This window comes from Diadema antillarum, unplaced genomic scaffold (assembly GCF_040938485.1).
Source record: "Diadema antillarum isolate AM-2024a unplaced genomic scaffold, OU_Dant_1.0 seq00000775_RagTag, whole genome shotgun sequence".
NCBI classification, from domain to species: Eukaryota; Metazoa; Echinodermata; class Echinoidea; order Diadematoida; family Diadematidae; genus Diadema; species Diadema antillarum.
The window spans coordinates 1,573,984-1,596,500 of record NW_027271664.1 but is presented as its reverse complement, the minus strand read 5'-3'; the positions used below and the strand labels follow the sequence as shown (position 1 = coordinate 1,596,500).

The 22,517-nt window shown below is 36.0% G+C and overlaps 1 protein-coding gene across 5 annotated transcripts in view; it reads right to left on the bottom strand.

Annotated features, from left to right (window-relative positions):
• The window catches only part of LOC139738927 (uncharacterized), a 238,710-nt gene that overhangs the window by 2,688 nt on the left and 213,505 nt on the right, over positions 1-22,517 (bottom strand). For 3 of the 5 annotated variants that reach the window (XM_071649550.1, XM_071649551.1, XM_071649554.1), the window contains exons 3-7: positions 11,830-12,171; positions 10,021-10,152; positions 8,867-9,517; positions 6,947-8,529; positions 610-744 (exon numbers count right to left, since the gene is read on the bottom strand). In XM_071649550.1, coding sequence (XP_071505651.1) covers positions 628-744; positions 6,947-8,529; positions 8,867-9,517; positions 10,021-10,152; positions 11,830-12,171 — 2,825 coding nt within the window. In that variant the 3' untranslated portion in view covers positions 610-627. Of the gene's footprint in view, positions 1-609; positions 745-6,946; positions 8,530-8,866; positions 9,518-10,020; positions 10,153-11,829; positions 12,172-19,826; positions 20,139-22,517 lie in introns of all 5 variants that reach the window. The other 2 variants (XM_071649552.1, XM_071649553.1) reach the window with 2 other exon arrangements.

Below are 22,517 nucleotides of genomic sequence, written 5' to 3'. Positions count from 1 at the left end.
TCGTCAATTCGCTGAATCACAACTTGTGAAAGAAGGAATGCATTTTCAATTAGATATATTATGAGAAAGGCAGAGGGGCAATGAATATGATTGCATCAATACTCGTGTTATGTTCCCTAAATGGATATATGCCCAAATACATAGGTACGTTCTATACACGATAAACAGTTTGACATCTCCCTTAGATACACGGCTTCTTTAGTATAACCAAACTTGGATGATTACTACAAAGGGCAGTTTGACAACGGAACTGTTGCAAATGGGTCTGACTCCATGCATGGAGTCGAATTATTTTGCCATTGGAACATATAGTGCAGTCGGAAAGGGGGGTTCCCATGCACCCAAAACATATATTTTTTTAATCTACTTAATCTACTTAATCTACTTCATCTAATAATATAAAAAATAATATAAAAATAGATGATATAGTTATAGATGAAGTTGCATCAATGAAGTTTTTAGGTTTGGTTATTGACAATAAACTTTCATGGAAGTCACATATTGATAGTATTTGTCACACAATATCTCGAAATATTGGTGTTATTAATAGAGTTAAATATTATTTTTCTATTCCCACCCTTTTAATGTTATATTCAGCTTTGATTTTACCTTATTTGAATTATGGCATCATAGCTTGGGGGAACACACATCCATCATATCTCGACAGACTGTCCCGTCTCCAGAAAAAAGCTCTTCGAATAATTTGTCATGTTTCTTGGAGAGCCCACACCGATGTTTTATTTTCTGAAAACAAAATTTTAAAGATAACTGATATTTATTATTATTGTCTTGGCCAATTTATGTATAAACTTTCTAATAATTTGTTGCCGTCTGTCTTCACAAGCATGTTTGCGAGAAACCGCTCGTTCCATAAATATCCAACTCGTCACTCAGATGAATTCCATCTGCCTTTAACTAGAACAATGTTTACACATTCTATATTTACATTTGCTGGACCTAAATATTGGAACAACCTTTCTAACAGTTTGAGGACATCTCCAAGTTTAAGTTCCTTTAAGAGTAATCTGAAGAAAAATATTTTGAACAGTTATAAGAATTGTTGATTCTTTATTGGTTGCAAAGAAGTGTAAAATCCAACCTTATATTCTATTGGAATTACAGCTAAGCGGCTCCATCCATCCACTACCTCTCGTGTCCTTCTATTTTTTTTTTGTCTCTTATCTTCACACCACGCATTAAGCTGCTTTCTCCCCCCCCCCCTCTCTCTCATACACACACACACACACTCACACACACACACACACACACACACACACACACACATACTATTTTGTTTCTCTCCTCTCTTTTCCGGCATGACAGCGACTTAGTGTAGTGTAGGGATTTGTTCAGGGTTTTTGTTTGGGATAAGTTAGGTTATAGGTCTTTTTGTCTTAGTTTCTTTGTTTCATCCATTTTCAATGCTTATCAGTCTATCGATCATATAATTTCTTGTATTACGTGTGGGGGGAATGCAGCCTACAAGCTCAGCTTCTTAGCATTCCTCCCCATTTCCAATATTTTCCTATACCTACAAGTTTTCTGTAAATTTATCCTTTACTTTGTATGATGAAATTTATGCACTGTATTCAATTTTTGTATTATATTTATATGTTTTTGTTGGAAATGAAAAATAAATGAATGAAGGGGGGTATACCAATCTTCATATTAATTCTGAGGCCAGAATTCAATTTTTTCACATTTTTTAGCAAAAATGCATTTTTACCATAATAATAATCTATCTCTAAATCATACCAAAACACATTCAATTTGTTTGAATATTCTTCAAAATTATACCAAATATGTAGGTAATAAAATGTGAAAAATTCGTAGATATTGCTCAAATAACAAGAAAGTTACGGCCATCCAAAGTTGACATTGACACCTGTCAAGAATTGGTCAAGAATTTCCAGATGGATGATGATGCGCGCCCTCTATTGTGGAGAAATAAGCAAGCTTGCTTGTGATAGGACAAAAGTTTTGGTGAGAAGCTTTATTGTTTGGATCAGACCGGGATCAGTCAAAGAAATCTGCCATAAATCAAACCTCTGACCCTTGTATTTGATTGCATTTTGTGTCATATTATTGTTTTTAAAACCATTCTGCAACATACATTTATTTTTGCCTAAAAGCAAAGTACCAAAAAAACTTCATCTATTGAAGCTTTTCCACTACAAGTTTATGTTCCTTGAACTTCAGTCTCACATGTTTAAAAATGTGTTAGGATTTAGGTATGACATGAAATCAGAACTTGTTGATGTGCTGTGTTGAATTGAGTTGAATTTACTAATATTTAAAGAGAACATCTATGAATAGATTGTTATTTGTATAGTTACTTTGCTGAGTGTGAAAGTAACAGATTACAAGATTAGTTTGATGGAATGATACTGTCTGTAACATAATACTAGTTTTGGTGTAGACCTTAGTTCTGTAGACTCCACATAATTTTGTATTCATTACAATAGATCTGTAATGTTAGAGTCTAGTTCTATGTAATTGATTGATGATGAAAACAAAAAGCAAACAGAAGCACCCAAATTTTATCTAAATTTGCAATATTTCATAAGGTATATTTTCATGCCTCTGCACTGAAGGTGGCGGATGGGGGGGGGGGGGATTGGGGCACATCCAACAGGATTGGCATTTACTGTACATCCTCTCACTAATAGATATTTTGAAGCAATGCTTCTCCTATCATTTTCACGACATTTATTGATATAAAAGTGTGTAGCTGTATTGTTGTAAAGAACATCGGTATTTGCGTTCATAGTATCCGTGTGATGTACAAATGTAATTACGGGGCTTGAGCGGCGGTGTTTATTTTGGACACTTCCCAGGGGATTGCTTTTGGATGTTTTAACAATATAGTTAATGTAGAGCATTTTTACTTTTTGTAATTATATTGCATTTCATACAAACAAAAGGGCAATCGCTGTACAACCGTAACGACAATGTGAAGGCATGGTAAATTGAAACATATTTGTGCTATATGCTGGTGCATGTTTCCTATATTGCCCCGGGGGTTGGATGGTTTTGAACAAATCCCACTCGGTTGCCTTTGAATGTGCACCCCTTTGACTATGGTGATTGTAAAGCAGTGTCTCTATACCATTTAAAAATCATGAAAAGTAAAGTGTCTTTATTTACCACTCGGCAACGACCGTACATGCATGTACAAGTGAGTTTACTGTGGCATATACATGTAATGTATGTTTTGTTAATCTGTTTTGGGACCACGACGGTCAGGGCAGGGGTGATCTGGGCACTTCCCAAGGGCTTGACAAAATAGATATTGTAAAGCAACGTCTCATATATCACCTTAATTGCATTTTACGAAAGCGTATGTGCTACACAGGCGGAAGAGCTTTTCAGAGGCATGTAACCATGGAACAGTTTTCGCGGTTGTACAGTGTATACTGCATGTTTTTCATTGCCTTTAGGATTAGTTTGAGCACCTCCCACAAGGTGGTCTCTGCAAGTGAACCCTTTGGACTGCATAGATATTATGAATCAATGTTGTTATTTTATCTCTACCCCGGCAGTTTTTATAGAGAAAAAGTGTCTTGATATGGCAGGAATCCAATTCAATAGAATTCAATTCAATTTCTATTTCATTTTTCGACAAGAACAGATAGACATCACTTTCTTTGTAACAGAAAATGAGGTGCGGTAAAATTATGTCGAATGAGAAGAATGTACAATGATTATACATAATCACAAAACTCAAGGGTTAGTCCTAAAACTCAAGGAACGACCTTTTTTGAGACATGCACTTGTGGAACGACTGTATACTATAATTGCGTTGATATTTGCGTTACAAAGGTCATGTATAGAGGCAATTAATGTGTGCACTTCCCATATAGTAGGCTCCCTTCGAATGATAACCACTTTAACTATGTCAGTGTAAGTAAAAATTACAGAGCAATACATCGTCTGTTGACTCCATTGAATTTCATTAAATAAAAGTTTTAAGGAGTGTTTAAAGGCATGTATCCATAGAACATATTCATGTATTTGCGCTGGTATATGATTATTGCATGTCTTAGACTGTCTTTGGGTGGGGTAATTTTGGGCACCCTCCTCGTGGTTGTCTTCGTATGTGAACCATTTTCACCTTATACCAAGATATTGTAGAACAACAATTCTTCGAGAACTTCCACTGAATTTTAATGGAAATGAAATGAATAGGACGTTATGCACAGAAGTTTTTGTTTCGCTTCAAACAGCTGTATTCACGTGTTATTATGTTTTGTACCGGGCCGTGAGGGTATAGGGATAAATTCGGGTACCTCCCTGCATGCGAGCCACTTTGACTGTGCACCACTTTTTAAAGATGTACACATTGTAGAAAAATGTCTCCGCTGTCAATGCCAATTGCATTTCATGAAAATAACAAAGTCTTTGCTAAACGGCGAAACGACTTTAGGATAAAATCTTGTACGCTTAGAACAACGGAAATCGTGTTGGTTGATGCATGTTTTGTAAATTAATGGTTGTGGGATAATATGCTCGACTGGGGTAACTTTGGGCACTACCCACAGGGTTTCCTTTGACTTTGCCATCTTCAATATCTCAAAACCCTCAAGGATGCAAGAGCTTAATCATCAAGATTCGAACAAACCACCCTCCAAATAGAGTTCATTCATTACAAAATTACCGTAGACATGTAGATGTTGACAACGTAATATTAATGGATAAGCTATCATTTTCATATAATACACCACTAATAATGAAAATTGTGATTTCTGGACAGCTGTGTTATAATGGCTACAGGCAAGTTTGAGTGTAACCATGGTAGCTATGGTCTCTAACAGGTTAGGTCTCAACTCCAGTCAATTAAATAGCTATGAATTTGCGTACTTATGTAAATTTAGAATGGTGTTTAACGTTGAGAAGGTGTTGCATTTTTTGTTTGAGAAAAACATTGTTTTTAGCATAAGGTTTCCATAGAAATGACCTAATTTGGGCTCAGATTTTTTGAAAAAGGGGTCGCAAATGTGCCCAATTTTGTTTGAAGAAAGGCAGAAAATAAGAAATACATACACTAGAAACTTATCTCATGATTAATGTCAGTTGTATAATGAACACTTGACGTATCCTAAAATTCCCATTCATTTACGAGTATCTGGTTTGTGGGGTGGCCATGTTGATGATGTCATTTCGGCATGTTCCGAAGCAGAACTTCTGGGTAAATTTTACTGGTAAGTTTGTTAAGACATACATGTATACTTTCAAATACAAAATTTGTTTGTTATATATAAGATAGTTGTCAGTTGACCCCAAAATTTAGCCTCAATTCCCTGGCCTATAGACTTACAGTTGAAATCAACTACTAGTATATAATCAATTTTAAACAGGGCCCCAGTGTTACGAAATCCTATTGTTCGATTCAAGCTATTCGCATGCCCTCGATCGAAAACGTGCACCGTATACCCGAATAGTATACTAGTACTGTACTGTACTCCTATGTGAACCAATGATTTTTTTCTACTCCCCCCTCCCCCCCCCCCCAGCAGCGCGCAGCAAAAACTACTACCCTGACCTCAGAATTGGTATGAAGATTAGTATAAATTTCGTGTGATGATTGGTATATCATTCAAAGAATTTAATACTCCTCATTTGAATTTGACGTTTAAATCATGATAAGTGAACAATTGTATCAAATATTACATTTTAAGGAGATTCTGACATTTCCATCATGCGTTGCCTTGGTAACAGATTTTTTTGCCACCATGGGACACTCTTTGACCTGTTAATGCATTTTTTTTAAATTCTACCCAAAAAACTGGTCTAGATGACCCACTTTATCACATCCAACTTCATTCTCATGCTTTTGGAACCAAATTATGATGACTGAAATGTTTAAATGAGATTATTCAACAATAGAGGGCGTACATCACGCTCCCACCTGCACATTCTTGACATGCTTGAATGTCAACTTTGGATGGCCGTAACTTTCTTTCTATTTGAGCAATATCTATGAAATTTTCACATTGTATTGCATACATATTTAGTATAATTTTGAAGAATATTCAAACAAATTGAATATGTTTTGGTATGATTTAAAGATAGATAAGTTTTATGGTAAAATTGCATTTTTGCTAAAAAATGTGAAAAAATTGTATTCTGGCCTCAAAATTAAGATGAAGGTTGGTATAACCCCCTACATAATTGGTATCATCATATAGATAATTTAATTTTCTTTAATTTGATCCCAAAGCCATGACAATTGAACAATTTTATCAAAGGTTACATGTATTTTTATGAGATACTGACATTTTCACCATGCGTTACCATGGAAACGGATTTTTGACCACTATGGGACACGCTTTGACCTGTTAACATTGCATTTTTGAAATCTACGCACAAAACTGGTCTAGATGAAGTAGATTAAAAAAAATATATGTTTGAGGTGCATGGGAACCCCTTTCTCCTTCTAGACTAATATTGCTAGAATCGCTAGACTCCTCATAACTTATTTTTTTTTCTTTAAAAAAATACAAAAACGATCATATATGTGTTTATACAATTTACCACCAAACGTTCTGAATAATAACAAGACATGAAATGAGTGGCATAGCGATTCAGATTAAACTCACACAGCAAGTTAAATTGCATCATGCAAGGAATGCGAGGAATGCAATCATTTAACATAACAATATCATACCTAAACGGTTAACACAATTGTACAGAATTTTGTATTTCAAAACAATTTCCCAAATTGATAGGACCTGTTCCAGTTCTGAAAACCAACTTTCAGTACAGCTGTTGAGGTTGTAGATTATGCACTCACACAGGGGAGCCACAACACACACACACACACACACACACACACACACACACACACACATACACACACACACAAGCACAAACAAGGAATCTTATTTTCGTTCGACATGATATTTTCTGAAATATTTCATACCAATATTCAAATTGTGTCACTCACCACTTGGTTATAGCGCACCATGAACACCACTCCTGATACTGTGTGCTCTGGTGTATTGGACAATAGTCTGTATTCATTCCATCCTTCTCCCACTGCCTTTGCTGCCTCCTCAGTGTGACACTCAAACACAATGTCAACGCAGAAATCACGTTTCTCATTCTCTTTGTCACGGAAGGGATCAGATGTAAACTTATAGGAGGGACAGTTTATCAAGCCTTTGATGATATCAAGGCCGAGTTCATTCCCTGAAGCTGACGTGAAGTAGAGTACGTAGCGGAACTCCTTAGGTCGACTAAAAAGTTTGTTTTTCACATTGTCGTACTTAGCACGGTCATTGGCGAATAAGTACTGAATATATACCCCTGCAATGTATTCTTGAAACAGTTTGTGGGGAAAAGAAACAGTTGATGTAACCAAGGATGAAATGTTGACATCGCGCCGACGTTCCCTTGTGATGACATCTTTTTCTATGGTCAAAACTCCCACTCTGCAGCAAGTAACCATGGCATCATGACACTCTCTGAATTGTTCGTCAGGAAATGAGAGATTCCTGTCAAATAAACCATCTAACGCAATCTTACTTATTTCTAGAATTGCCCTGCCAGCTTCCTTCAAATGTTCAACTATGTTGTGATTCTGTAGATTTTCACAAATTTTTGATGCGTAGTGTTCTTTCAGGAACGAGATCATTTCTCCAAAAATCTGGGAGAAAGTGTGCAATTTTTGCATTTCTCTTCGCCTTTCTTCACTGAAGTCGTTCCACAGGAGGCAAAGCATTGCACAGTAAATAGGAAACGGGGCCATGTTCGATTGGATGACATCATTTTCCTGCATAAAACTGATCAAGTTTTCTGCAAGATTGTCCTTCTCTCTTATCCGAAAGTACCTCTTAACATAAGTTGATAAATTTGCCTTGTTAAATCCTTCAACGTTTAGAAAAGTGTAAGTTTCGGCAAGACTCTTGTCCATCTTGAATTCATTTGTTCTCCAAGGGCGTGTTGTCACAATTACTTTGCATGAATTGTATTGCTCTGTTTCTAGAATGCGAATGACCTCACTGGTGCTCGTTTTACTTAATTTTTCGTCAAACTCGTCGAAACCGTCAAATATGATGAGAACCCTACTAAGATTTGTTGAAATGTAGTCATCTATCTTATTCTTTGTTGTCGTATTTGAATGAGAGAGGTAAGTTTTGACAATACCACCAATGCTTGTTGCGTTCTTAATATCTCTAAGAGGTATTAGCAGCACCATGTCCAGATCTCGGAGAATCCGTCCCTGGCACCAGTCCCAGGCAATCTTAGCGCAGAGCGTTGTTTTACCGACACTTCCTTCACCCTGAATCAGAAGTCGCTTTGAAAGATATCCATTTTCATTGTTTGTCAGAAGATCGTCGTATGTTATCGGTATCTTACGCTTGCTGCTTTGGTCTATTATACTTAAATTCGTATAAATATCATCCAATTCAACACGTTCCATAAAGTCGAGTGGATCCACCGTGACCTTGCTTCGTGACACACGGTAATATGCCTTCAGATCTTCCTTGCATTGCTGTACCTGTTCTTTTGTAAGCGATGATGATTCTTAGAAGAGAAACCAAAAAGATAGAAGAAAGCGAAAACACAAAATCAATATTATGAATATATGAATGTACTTAAATACATGTAGACATGTAGGAATAACCTGAAAACACAGCGGCACAGACCGGGGGAGGGGGGGGGGATGAGGGCCTGGAATAGGATTAATCGTTCTTTCTGTGTTACATAATACAGCAGCGGCTGTATGATTGTACAAAGAATGTAGGTAGAAGAGATGAGATTTCATAATATTGAAGATATTAAAGTTACTCTGCATAGTGGAATATTACACTTATTAAGACAACGAATAAGAATGTGATTATCTACATTTTTTTTTTCTTACTCAGCATTAATTCTTCTTTCTCGTGAAATTTCTCTGGTATGTTTGGTCTTCTCAAGAAGTCTCTTCCCTCATGAAATCTCTCTGGTATGTTTGGTCCTCTCAAGTATTCATTTTCATCGTGACATTGCTCTGGTATGTTTGGTCCTCTCAAGTTTTCACTTTCCTCGTGACATTGCTCTGGTATGTTTGGTTCTCTCAAGTCTTCACTTTCCTCATGATATTGGTCTGGTATGTTTGGTCCTCTCAAGCCTTCACTTTCCTCGTGACATTGCTCTGGTATGTTTGGTTCTCTCAAGCATTCTATTTCCTCATGATATTGCTCTGATGTGTTCGGTCCTTTCAAGCATTCACTTTCCTCATGACATTGCTCTGGTGTGTTCGGTCCTTTCAAGCATTCACTTTCCTCATGACATTGCTCTGGTATGTTCGGTCCTCTCAAGCATTCACTTTCCTCATGACATTGCTCTGGTGTGTTCGGTCCTCTCAAGCATTCACTTTCCTCGTGGCATGGCTCTGGTGTGTTTGATCCTCTCAAGCATTCACTTTCCTCATGACATTGCTCTGATATGTTTGGTCCTCTCAAGCATTCACTTTCCTCATGACATTGCTGTGGTTTGTTTGGTCTTCGCCAGCAGGGGTTCCAGCCACATCCTGAAATATTATCATAAATAACAAGAGGGTCACTATAAATGAACATATTTTTATACAGTATATCAGGGGTACAACTTATTTTCGACACCTTTCTTGTTTCCTCTCTTTTCACTACCACATTCTCATGCCAACATCATTTCAAGCATATACGCTTTCGACGTGTGGTCTGATGCATTTGCTTGATATATATATATATATATATATATATATATATATACTTTTTTGACATAGAGTAATCATCGTTGATAACAGATTTGTAAGTTCTGCTTTAATATTACATGGGACAATTTGTCGGTCTCCATAAGGTTAACAAAAAGTAGTTATAATTTTATTTTTTGTATCAAAATTATTAGAAATTTATATATAAAATCAAAGCAGTAAACACCTATACGTACACACACACACATGCGCGCGCACACACACAGACCCACACGCGCATGTGGGTTAATGATTATTAACGCAATGAATGCAAATATCTAACCATAAAGAAAATAAACCAATACCTTTTCGCGGTAGGTAATCCGGATGTTTGCTTTGCAGATATTTCCCAACAGAGAGAAATAAGACGACTATGACAACAGGCACACCAATGATGAGTCCAATAATGAGAGCGAAATTAACACGTTTACCTGAAACTTGATAGAGACACATATATTATGAAACTCGTTTTCATTCATTTCTCCATTTAGAAGACAGTAACATAAAACATATAAATGTTTATATATACAATACAATGCTAACATTTCAGCATATGTGTTTGAGAGTGTGTGAGAGAGAAAAATGAAATTATGTTTGGTAGTGAAAACGAAGTGGTTAATTGCATGAATAGGGCCTACATGTTATCTGACCCTGCATCACAAAACCAACAAAAAGTCGCCTGACATGGACTTTTAGTTAAGGGCACATTCGAAAAGATCAGACTCTAAGATTCAAAATGTTGTATAACTCAATTTAAATGAACTCCCCTAACCTATCTAAATATCGGAAAGAAAACACACATTCTGGAAAAGTGTGAAATAAGAAAAGAGGCCTAAAGTACCGGGTCTATTCAAGCCCTTAATCCTTACCAAGCCATGCTAGTTGTGCGATGAAAAGGACAAAACACAGGATGTAAACCACTGTAGCAACAACAGTAAAGAGAATATCAGATTACACTGATATTGAGTACGTTATATTAACACATTCTGTGCATGATTGATGCCAACTTTCAAAGCAGTACAATTATCCTTTCAAAAGTTATTCGAGTTGAAAGACTAGTGAAGAGTGTGCAAAGGATTTTCAAAAAATGAAAAGGGACCTGTAAGACGTACCTGATAATAATATACTCTACAAGAAATGGTTGCAGAAAAACTGAAGAAAAACCCTTTCCCATTCATAAATTATGATCACAAACTTAAGAATAAGAAGAAGACGGAGACTAGCTCTTACAGAAAGGATAAACACTGAAAGTCGACTTGGTTGACCTGTTTCACCTTTTTTTTTTTTTTTTTTTGAATCCTTGACTTCTAAAATCAAGGGGTGCAACTTTTTGTTGGCTTTGTGATGCACAGTCACATTATCATCAATGTAATGACAAAGCAAATCATTCAAAGGACACATTTCTAATTTAGTCATCCTACGAGACGACTCATATACGGCCAACGAGCTCTATAGATAAAAGGTCCAGGTCCATGAGTCACATAGCTGACTAGTCATAGAGCCTGTCAGTTTGACATAAGGTAAAAAAAAAAGTTACGAGTCCGACACTAGGCAAACAAGGCCTGCGAGTTCGACCCTCCATAGGCAAACAAACAAACAAACAAAACAAAAGCAAAACAAAAACATAAACAAAAAGCGGTTCATGAGACCAACACTTCACACCTCCCTGATAATTATGATAGTAATAGGTGTCGGACTCGTGGACCTTTTACTTTAATACCTAAACTCATGGGCCTTTATATACTTGCGTAGTATAAGTGTCGACATCACGGACTGTGCGACTCGTGTGCTGTATTATAGCTCGTTGGTGTCGAACTTGTGACGCGTGCCTCTGCCAATTGTGGTACGTTTCTTCTTCTTCTTCTCCTACTTTTATTCATTAAAATTTGTTAACATTTCTCTGAATGCATCTTTTCTTTTTCTTTTTTTTTATGGTAAATCGGAGACCAGTAAAGTGGACATTTTTTTTTGTGTGTGTGCGGAAAGGTTACTTTGCTCAAAATAATATGAATGAGCGAATTATACTTCCCGGTGACAAATCTCAAGTAGAACATTTTAGCAATTGTAGACAAGCTATTATTCAGAAACAAAGAATTGGCAACATTTCACGAAACCTGATAAAGGCAGAACGGTGATTTCTCTGGTCGACTCTCCATTCAGCGAGTCACCGGTAGCCACGCACATGAAGGTTTGCTCTGTCCCATGTTCAGCTAACACAATGATTGTCTCGAACCTCTCGTATGTGCCGTCAGAAAGTGTTCTCTGTCGTGAAACCACAGAATCTATTCTCTTTCCCGACTCCTCAGTCCATAGCATGGAAACGTTAGGTTTGAATCCACTCACAACACACGTAAAATTTAAAGGGTGGGTGTTGGAGGGAGATTGATATGTACACCGGCTTTGACGAGATTGAATTCTAGCAGCACATTCCTTAATCGTATGTCCTGATGCCATCGCTAGGAAAATAAGAAAATTATTTTGAAATGATGTATAATTTTAAACGTATCATAATCTTTACTCGGCAAATAACTGACATGATAATGACATGATACTTTGAGTAAATGTAACGAAGAGTTGTTTTCGCTTTTGTTTTGTTTTTTTTTCTTTGGACTACAACCTGATCAATGCTCAGATGAAGAAACATAATTATGAAGATTGGATGATGACACAAAATAAACACAACTCACCTGTTTACATTTGGATTGGAAATGTAGGATGATTATACAATCTACATGTATATAGCTTTATGACTAAATACCAAAATCATTGTTATCTTATCTAAGAATTCATAAGTAATATGATAAACGCAAAAAAAGGAACAGGATAACAAAATGAAACGGAAAGAAAGGCACCATTCATAGTGTAGTTATAAAGCTTGTAAAACCATTAAACATGTTTCCAATCATGCGAAATGCAAATGTGAGACAAGTGACTGCACCTGACTGAGTATGTCTTCTACAAGAGATAATTTTGTTTGTCATTGAAAACTCGGTCATCAAAAGTTTTACTTTGTTTTAAACTTGGTGGTTGGTATGGTAACGCCTTTGTAGAGACTGTTGTTTTAGAAAAAAAAACTTAATAATAATTTGTATCAAAACATTATTTATGACTGATTTATACTGAAAATTTACACACTAACTGTCCGCAGTCTACATGTGGTTTGTTTTAACCCTATAAAGCCCAAGGGGGGGGGGGGGGGACATTGTGCCCCCTACCATATTTTCGTTTGCCACTCCTACACCCTTTACCCGATTTCAACTATATTTGGTGAATTTTCTTAAAATCTTATTGCAAACATTTTGATATATAATTTCGATATGTCCCATATTCCTGTTTGCCATGGCAATTGTAAACTGACAACCATGTTAGTCAGATTTTGCATGATTTTCTGTTTCAATTTCAGTTAACAGTATACTTATGGATGTAATGGGGGTTTTCTTGGCTTTTATTTGCTGAAGGACCGAAATGTGAAGTAATTATGGTTCAGAATTACCCTGAAATGGTCTTCTTATTATTTCCTTTGTTTTTTATGTGACATAGGTATCAAACAATAGATATAATAGAAATAATCGAAAATACAGCATTTTTCAAAAATTACCTTTTCATTTTGTGTTATCTTCACACAAGCTTTGCTTGTAATAATATCATTTGTTTATCATAATATCAATCTGCAAATTCAAAAAATTTTAATATTTTGGAAATATGAAATGTGATAGCAATATATGTATCAATTCCAAGCAATACATTATAGGTTTCATATAGTACTTTATATTGTAATGATTTGCGCCCCCACATGTTGACCTTGAGAAATTTCAACCATAACAAATAGTGAAGGTCGACTTGCTCTTCCTTTGTAGTAAATATGAAAATGATTGATATGAAATAAAAACATATATACTGGGGATAAAGAAATAGAAAGAAAAAACATGATTTCAGCGTATTTCCTATGTATTTCGTTATATTTTGGGAAAAAGCGCCCACAGTGGGTGACCTTGAGAAATTTCAAATGTTGGGTCATGTAGAGCATGAGTTGCTCTGCACATGTGCCAAATATGACAGTCATACATCATTTATAATAAAGAAGTTATGTAAGGGGGCCAATGTGTCCCCCCCCCCCCCCCCCCCCCCGAGCCTGGAAGGGTCAAAATAGCTTGGGCTTTATTGAGTTAAGGCATAAACGGTAATGTTAGGTAGGACAGTTGCTATGACACCCAATATTATGTACCCCCTCCCCCAATAAAAAAAAAAAATTAAATTAAATAAAGTAGAAGACAAGGTCCATTTGCAAAAAAAAAAAATAGTTTTACATGTAAATCCTCCTCTGAGACACAAAATCCGCTATATAGTTTTTTTGTTTTTGTTTTACAAAGTTGTCTTTACTATCTTGATTTATCTGTTTGCTGTGAAACTTGTGATATGAAAACAGTGTCAGATACAATTATCGATGTAGCAAGTTTAATGAATAATTTAATGCTTTATCAACAAGAAACTATACTGAAGGTCAAATGTGCTGGTGAGAAAATGAAAAATATGTAAGCATGCTCTGACTAACAACATTACTTTAATGTACCTTGTACTTCTTTCAATCAAAAAGGTTTGATTGCAATTAGACTCATAACCGGAGGGCCAAACCCCAAAAAGTCGCTTACTTAACGAGTGAGTTGTACTCTCTCTACAAACTAAGTAGACCATGCTTATTTTCAAGTTTTTATTGTAACAAACAACATTCCACTGGTCTACCTCAAAAAATTTGTTGCGAAAGCCTCCAAATCCAAGATGGCGTCCAAGATGGCTGCGATATTTACTGAATTTGTTATTTGAAAGATAGAATTTGCTTGAAACATCAGACTTCAACAAATTTGATGTCATATGAAAGAGAATACAATTTTCTACAAGTTGATACCATTTTTGTGGGTTATTGTGGTAATTGGATTGAGATTTTAAGGAAAAAACACTCATTTTTTGATTTTTTTCTGAAAAATGGAAAATCATGAAAATGCTTGATTCAGCATAAATCACAGAAAAACTGAAGGATTATGTTGAAACGTTTCAAGAATTTTGTTCAACATATAACTAATATTTGGAGAAAATTAGGGGTCAGTACCATTTTCGGTTCAGGAGTTATAATGTCTCAAACTTGAAAACTCACTATGTAAAAATGGCCACTTTAGTTGTGACAAGACCTTGTTGGTCGTAAAAAAAGCCTGCGCGCGCCAAGACTACTACACGCACCACTGGCACTGGCGCTTGTAGCAGTGCCAGTGGTGCGTGTAGTAGTCTTAGCAAACGCAGACATTTTCTTTGACTAACAAGGGTTTGTGTCTGCAAACTAACTTTTCATACCAAGTGGTAGCTCAGGTGACGCTGATTGCAATTATTTCAAAGTAGATTGTTCTGAAGCAGATGACATGACGCAAAAAATATCTCTCAAATAGAGGTAGAAGCTTGAAACACTAACCTTGCTATAGAAAGTTTACAACAACATTTGGATCAATCACTCAAAAAATTCAAGATTGCAGGCCATCAAAGCTGACATAGTGTATTGCGCCAAAGTAAATGTATCATTTCGATTTTGATACAATTTTGTTTGTTTTCTTGTCTATTTATATGGTTTTTATATATTCTGAACATTTTAATGGTATTTCAGACCATCTTAGGTTTTTATGGAGACATTTTTCAGAATGCACCATGAATATTTCTCTAAAAAGTAAAAGAAAAAAAAAAAGTAAAAATGTTTATGAAAACCACGCAGAAATTAACATCTTTCCCATAATATAATCAATATTTGGAGAAAATTAGGGGTCAGTATTGTATTTGGTTCAGGAGTTATAATGTCTATAACTTGAAATCCAATTTTAGATGATATATTTGCACGCATCTCTTCCCAAAGACGTCACAGAGGGTCAAATCCAAGATCGTGCTTACTTTTCGAGTTCCACTCTCTCTATAAACAAGACCATACATAATATTAAGTATACTAAGCAATGTTCCGTAAGTACACCTCAGTAGATTTGTTGCAAAAACCTCCAAAGTACAGATGCGGTCCAATAGGGCCGCCATTTTCATTGAATTTAACATTTCAAACATGAAATTTGATAGAGACATTGGATTGCAACAAATTTGATGTCATATGAAGGAGAGCAAAACTTCCTAAAAGTTGATACCACTTTAGCTGTGTATTGTGATAAATTGGGGGGGGGGGGGTGTTGTTTGCTTCTCTTTTTTTTTGGTGGGGGGGAATACATATTTTTATATTGTTTTGAAAAAAGGAAGAAATGTAAAAATGCATGATTTAATATTCATCAAAGAAGAAATGAAGAATTGTTTTGAAACCTGCGATTGAGATTGAGATTTACTGAGATTGAGACATAATTCATATTTCTGGAATTATAGGCAATATCATATGTGACCCTGCACCTCAAAACAAACAAAAAGTCGCCAGACACGAATTTTTAGTTAAGACCATATTCTGAAAGAGCAGACTTTAAGCTTTAAAATGATGTATAACTCAAATCAAATGGACTCTCCTAACCTATCTAAATATTGGAAAGAAAGCACAAACTCAGGAAAAGTGTGAACTGAGAAAAGAGGCTCTGAAGTACAGTGTCTATTCAAGCACTTAATCTTTACCAAACCCTGATTGCTGTGCGATGAACAGGACAAAAAACAGGAAGTAAACCACCACAGTAACAACAATGAAGGGATTATCAAATTAAACTGAAATTAAACATGCCTCATTAACACATTCTGTCCATAATTAATGCCAACTTTCAAAGCAGTGGCACTTTCCTCCCAAAAGTTATTAGAGTTGAAAGTGAAGAGTGTGTACAAGGTTTTTCAGAAATGAAAAAGGGATTCTAAAGACACACCTAACCACACTATTCTACCAAAAATGTTCGAGATAAACTGCTAAAAAACCACACTTTCCTGCCCGTTTTATGATACCAAATTTTAGCATAATGTAAAAGAAGACCTGCTCTTTCAGAAAATATGAAAAAGTCAAGATCGGCTAGGTTGACCCATTTCACTTATTTTCAGTCCTCACGCAAAATCAGTGTGTGCGACTTTATGTTCGTTTTGAGGTGCACGGTCACATATATACACTGTTGACAAGCTAACATCTAAAACTTGAAAAAAATATATTTAAGCATTATAAATTTTGCCTACAATGTGTTTACATGGTCACATGTAATATTGTTATGGTGTAGTGACTTGCAAGTACCTGCAAACTAACTTTTCATGCCAAGTGGTATAAGCGACGCTGGTCGCTATTACTGTAGCATTTCATCATAGTAGATTGTTCTGAGGCAGATAAGATTGAACAGAAAGTATTTTCCAAAAAGAGATAGGAGCTTGGAATTTGGCACAATTTTTGCCAATGTGTAATATTTAGCGATAAAACTAGTATCCACACAAAATTCAAGATGGCGGTAATTAATCGAAGTTGTCGTTCAAGGCATTATTTACCATTAGTGCACATAAAACAAAAACCCAGCTTTACTTAATTCCTAAAACTAGTTCAAAACTGTGAGTTAGGGATAGATTAACTAATGTACAAACTTAAATCAGTATAATTAATGCTAAATATTGTTAGATATACTAAAAAGATCTGATAAGAATGTCGTTTTATATACTAAATTGTTAACAGTTATCATGGTCATGGTTTCTTGAAAAGAAATGGTGTTATCTCCGCATGTTTTAGGCTTTATTATAATTTTTTACATGGTAGAATGTTTTGTGATACAACTAACCTGCACATATAAATCGAATGTGATATCTCTCCCAATGGTAAACAATACCTTTAGTGTGTTGCGTGATAGTTAAATCTCAACTTATAACTTATAATTTTATACATTTTGTTCAATCTTCTTATGTTGCTGTCTATTACATGTTTCTATACATCCGAACGATATTGTACTATATGTAAACCATATTGAGGGTCTTTTTTGGGGGGGGGGGGGGTAGGGGGATGGAGCTCATTCCAGTGTTTGGGTAAGGCCCAATCTTTGATAAAAAAGAAATGCTTCTATATCAAAGATATGCTTTTTTGCTTGTATGTTACTCTCCTGTTGTAGAAACGTGAATGATGATTGTGTAATATGTGTAATAATGTCTGATCCGCAGATGACTTGAAAAGCCCTTCTGATCCGAACCCGCCCCCCCCCCAAAAAAAAAAGAATCCGACATGGCGGCAATTTCTCAACTTTACTCTTAAATGTGTTGTGCGAAATTACTTTTTCAGTATATTGTTCGAATAAAATTGTCCAAATTGATTATTCGTGCTGTATATTCACATTTACAAATAAGCATGCTGAAACTGTATTTACTGTTATCAGATTTTTTTTACATTGATTTTAGGCTGATTTCATGTGGGTTATAGTGTCACAATCTGAACTTATGCCATTGGTAGACGCTTTCCCATATGAACATAGATATCAGGATCACTCGAGAGTGAAAATGTTCATTTTCATTCATTTTAGAGTGACCTTGGGGATCACTCGAAGAGTGGCGAGTGATCCCTAAGGCAGGGCTCGACACTAACGGTGGTCCGGTGGCCCAGGGCCACCAAAAAACGCACGTCGGGCCACCAAAATGTCAGAAATGAAGAATTTGGTGGCCTGATCGTGCCACCGAAAAAGGTAGGGTATTTGCCTTTGGGCCACCAAAAAATAAAAGTTAGTGTGGGGCCCTACCTAAGGTCACTCTAAAATGAGTGAAAATGAACATTTTCACTCAAAAGTCACTCCAATTTCACTCTAAATTCACCGTTTTCTGTTATTCACTCCTCACATCAAAAGTAGAAACTTCCACTCGATTTGTTTTTTCTTTTTCGGAGAGTAGAATATTACTGGTTTTAAAATTGTGTCCATAAAAACCTAAGACGGTTTAAGATAGCGCAACACACAAAATTGTATCAAAATCGAAATAATACATTAAATTTGGCGCAATGCACTACGTCAACTTTGATGGCTGTCATCTTGATTTTTTTTTTGAGCGGTTGATCTAAATTCTGTCTTAAACTATCTATAACAAGATTGGTGCCAAGTTTCAAGCTACTACCTCTATTTGAAATTCTTTTCTGGCTTCATCTCATCTGCTTCAGAACAATCTACTGTGAAATAATAGCGATCAGTATCACCTGAGCTACCACTTGGTATGAAAAGTTAGTTTGCAGGTACAAACCCTTGTTTGTCAAAGAAAAAAATCTGCATTTACCAAGACTACTACACGCACCACTGGCACTGCTACAAGCTCCAGTGCCAGTGGTGCGTGTAGTAGTCTTGGCGCGCGCAGACTTTTTTTTACGACCAACAAGGTCTTGGTCACAACTAAAGTGGCCATTTTTACGTAGTGAGTTTTCAAGTTTGAGACATTATAACTCCTGAACCGAAAATGGTACTGACCCCTAATTTTCTCCAAATATTATTCATATGTCAACCAAAATTCTTGAGACGTTTCAAGATAATTCTTCAGTCTTTCTCTGATTTATGCTGAATCAAGCATTTTCATGATTTTCCTTTTTTCAGAAAAATATCAAAAAATGAGTGTTTTTCCTTAAAATCTCAATCCAGTTATCACAATAACCCACAAAAATGGTATTAGCTTGTAGAAAATTTTATTCTCTGTCATATGACATCACATTTGTTGAAATCTGATGTTTCTATCGAATTCTATCATTTAAATAACAAATTCAGTAAATATGGTGGCCATCTTGGACGCCATCTTGGATTTGGAGGCTTTCGCAACAATTTTTTTGAGGTAGACCAGTGGAATATTGTTTGTTACAATAAAAACTTGAAAATAAGCATGGTCTACTTAGTTTGTAGAGAGAGTGCAACTCGACCTCTGTTTTTAGCTTTTGGCCCCCCGGTTACAGTTATCCATCACCACGATTACTCTCGATACTGGCTGACTTGCAAGCATTATACATAAGTCAATGTGACACTATAATATTGTGACGGACTACTGACATGTCGTTCTTTTGTCTTTTTTTTTTCAGTGAGCTTGAGTGTCTAAAGCTTCTTTTTTTTTCTATTTACCGGTAACCTAAGTCACAACAATATTTTCCCTCTTACTAATTATGACATGGATAGAGACAGTTGTTACTTACAGCTAATTGTCATGATGGTGGAATTTCCAAAACTTTGGGAATTCTTCAGCACCACCAGACAATAGTAACGACCCTCATCTGCCATCTCCAAGCTGCTGATGGCGAGGCTGAAGTTCTTGTCGACGTCGAACCGTTCCTCCCTGCTAAAAAAATGTCCATCGATGAATCCAGCTTTCACCGTCCTCTGCTGCTGATCTGAGATTTTCTCTTTGACCCACTGTACAACAACAGGCTCCTTCTTGATGTCACACCGCAACAGCACGTCTTCTCCTTTCCATCCTTTAACGTTGGGGGCAGTACCTACCACTGACGCTAGACGGCAGAAATTTGAGTTCGCGTGATTGTATAATATATGCTTTAAACTTAATACATATGACTTTCAGTTTTAAACTTATTGTAAGCATAATGCCTGTCTTCATGCCCCCTCCCCCAGAAAGTGGGGGAGGTGCAGCAAAAAGATCAGAATGTTGTTGGTGTTTTTTTGTTTTTGTTTTTTTTGTTTTTTTTTTGCTTTTGCTTTTGCTTATTTTGATACCCCAGTTTCTCTGGTATAACTAGCGAAAAGTTGTTCACTCAATGTCCTTCTTACGCTTTCAATTATTCAAATGTAAAAGCTATACAGATGAAAAATTCCTTACCCATACGTAACTTAAGGTTTAAAATGAGGATGAGTTGAGTCATATTTTATAGGTGAAGTTTAGATATTTTGTCCGAGAGAATGGAAAATAAAAAATCTTAGCTTCAATCAAAATAATCGATGTTGTCTTGATGAACATATGAAATTGTTTTCTTCTCAGCCATTTGCTTAAGGTGATCATAAAGATAGGATGTAACGATTTGAAATTAACCAACAGTGTCCTCAACAGAGAGTCAAAATATTGTCCGGAAAAAAAAAAAATCGTAAAGTTATCGAAATGTTAACAGATAAATCCTAATTACAGTCAATAGTTTTATAATTCTCCGTTGAAGTACCATGAATATTCACTTGAAAATCATTAAATAACAAACAAACAGACACACATACACACGCGAATAAACGCTAAACGAGACTTGGACGACGACAATAATAGAAAAAGACTAAAAGACAAGACAGAATGAGAACATAACAAGAAGAAAAAAAAAAACAACGGCCAGAAAGGCAGAAAAGAGCCAGCGAACCTCGACAGAACAATTTCGAGAAAAAAAAATGGGATGCGTGAAAAGGATACGGAAATATAGAGAAACAGAGAGAAGTAGAGATGTAGCATAATTAAAATCAAATCTACTCTGTAAGCGAACAGTAAGTGTATCAGGACAACAGGGACGAGAAAATACGTGACAGTTATTTGATACCAAATTTTTCGATAAGAACGAGTTGTTGTCATTGCAGTGAAGTTTATATTATGTGGTGACTATATCACTAGACTAATGATTCAGACGTTTGCACAGCTTGCATGCATTTTCTGAATGGGATATCTTATACGAATGGTTTTGTGCGACCTTTTTTTTCCTGACACACTTCGATTCTGCGGAATGAAAATGGAGGCACCCACTGAAAAAGATGGTGGTGGGAGAGGGAAGGAGAAATGAAGGGTACGTGACGGGCTTGCAACTAAAAAGAGGAAACAGGAAAAAGGGGGAAGGAGGGTATAAAAAATAGAAAGAAAAAGGATTTCGACAAAAGAGAAAAGAAGAGACCGAAAACATGGAAAAAAGAGACAAGAGTTCAAAATAGCCTAGATTAATCCAGGAATTAGATTGGTCAAAGCCCACAAGACGATTATAATAGCCATATCAGGACAGTATATCGTATAAAGCAGCTGCAAAGTTGGCATACTGAACTGCTGGCGGCGGAGTTGGCTACAATGTATCTGTATCTGCGAAAGCAGGTATATAGAGTAGGAAGTGAAATGAAGATGGAATGCGATATGGGATGTCTTATAAAAGCGAAGCCAGCCTGGGAAGAAACAGACATGGCGAGATTACTAAACACATGATATAAAGAGACTAAACAAAATGTATTTCTTTGTATTGCATCATTTTATCCAAAAAAACAAAACAAAACAAAACAGTTTGGATCTTGTTTTACACGAATTCAATGAAGGCGCATACTTGATGTCCATAAAAAGGAATTTGAACAAACTTGGACCTGTGTGGATAGATGTCTGCTGAACTGGCAGAATTGTTATCTAATTCTATCAAAGTTTTCAACAGTCTATTTGGACGTTTATGATGTGTGAGGTTGTGATGACACCTGAAGTAAAACAAAAAACAAAAAAAAAAAAAAAAAAAAACATCAGGCCTTTTTTTTGGGGGGGGAGGCATAACCGTACAAAAAGTATCATATCTTCATTTTAGCCTTATCTAAAGGCACGGGGCTTTTGAAACAATGAACGAAAAGTGATAACAAATTAGATTACCTCTCACAATCTTTGACCTGCTTAATTATACACTGTATGTATTCTCTTGTAAAATACCCGCATTTCGCAAATGAAATTGAAGACCTGAATATAAGAACGACCCAAGTCCAATTTTTGGCCAAATTCAGTTTGACATGGGAAATTGTAGCTTATGCATGAACTCATCTTGTGTATAAATGATAAATCCTAATTACCCCCGGAAATGCCTGAAATAAATGAGTTAAATCTTATATGAATGTAAGAATGATGGACTTGGGTCCTTCTTACATTCATATTTAATAGCGCCTTCTCT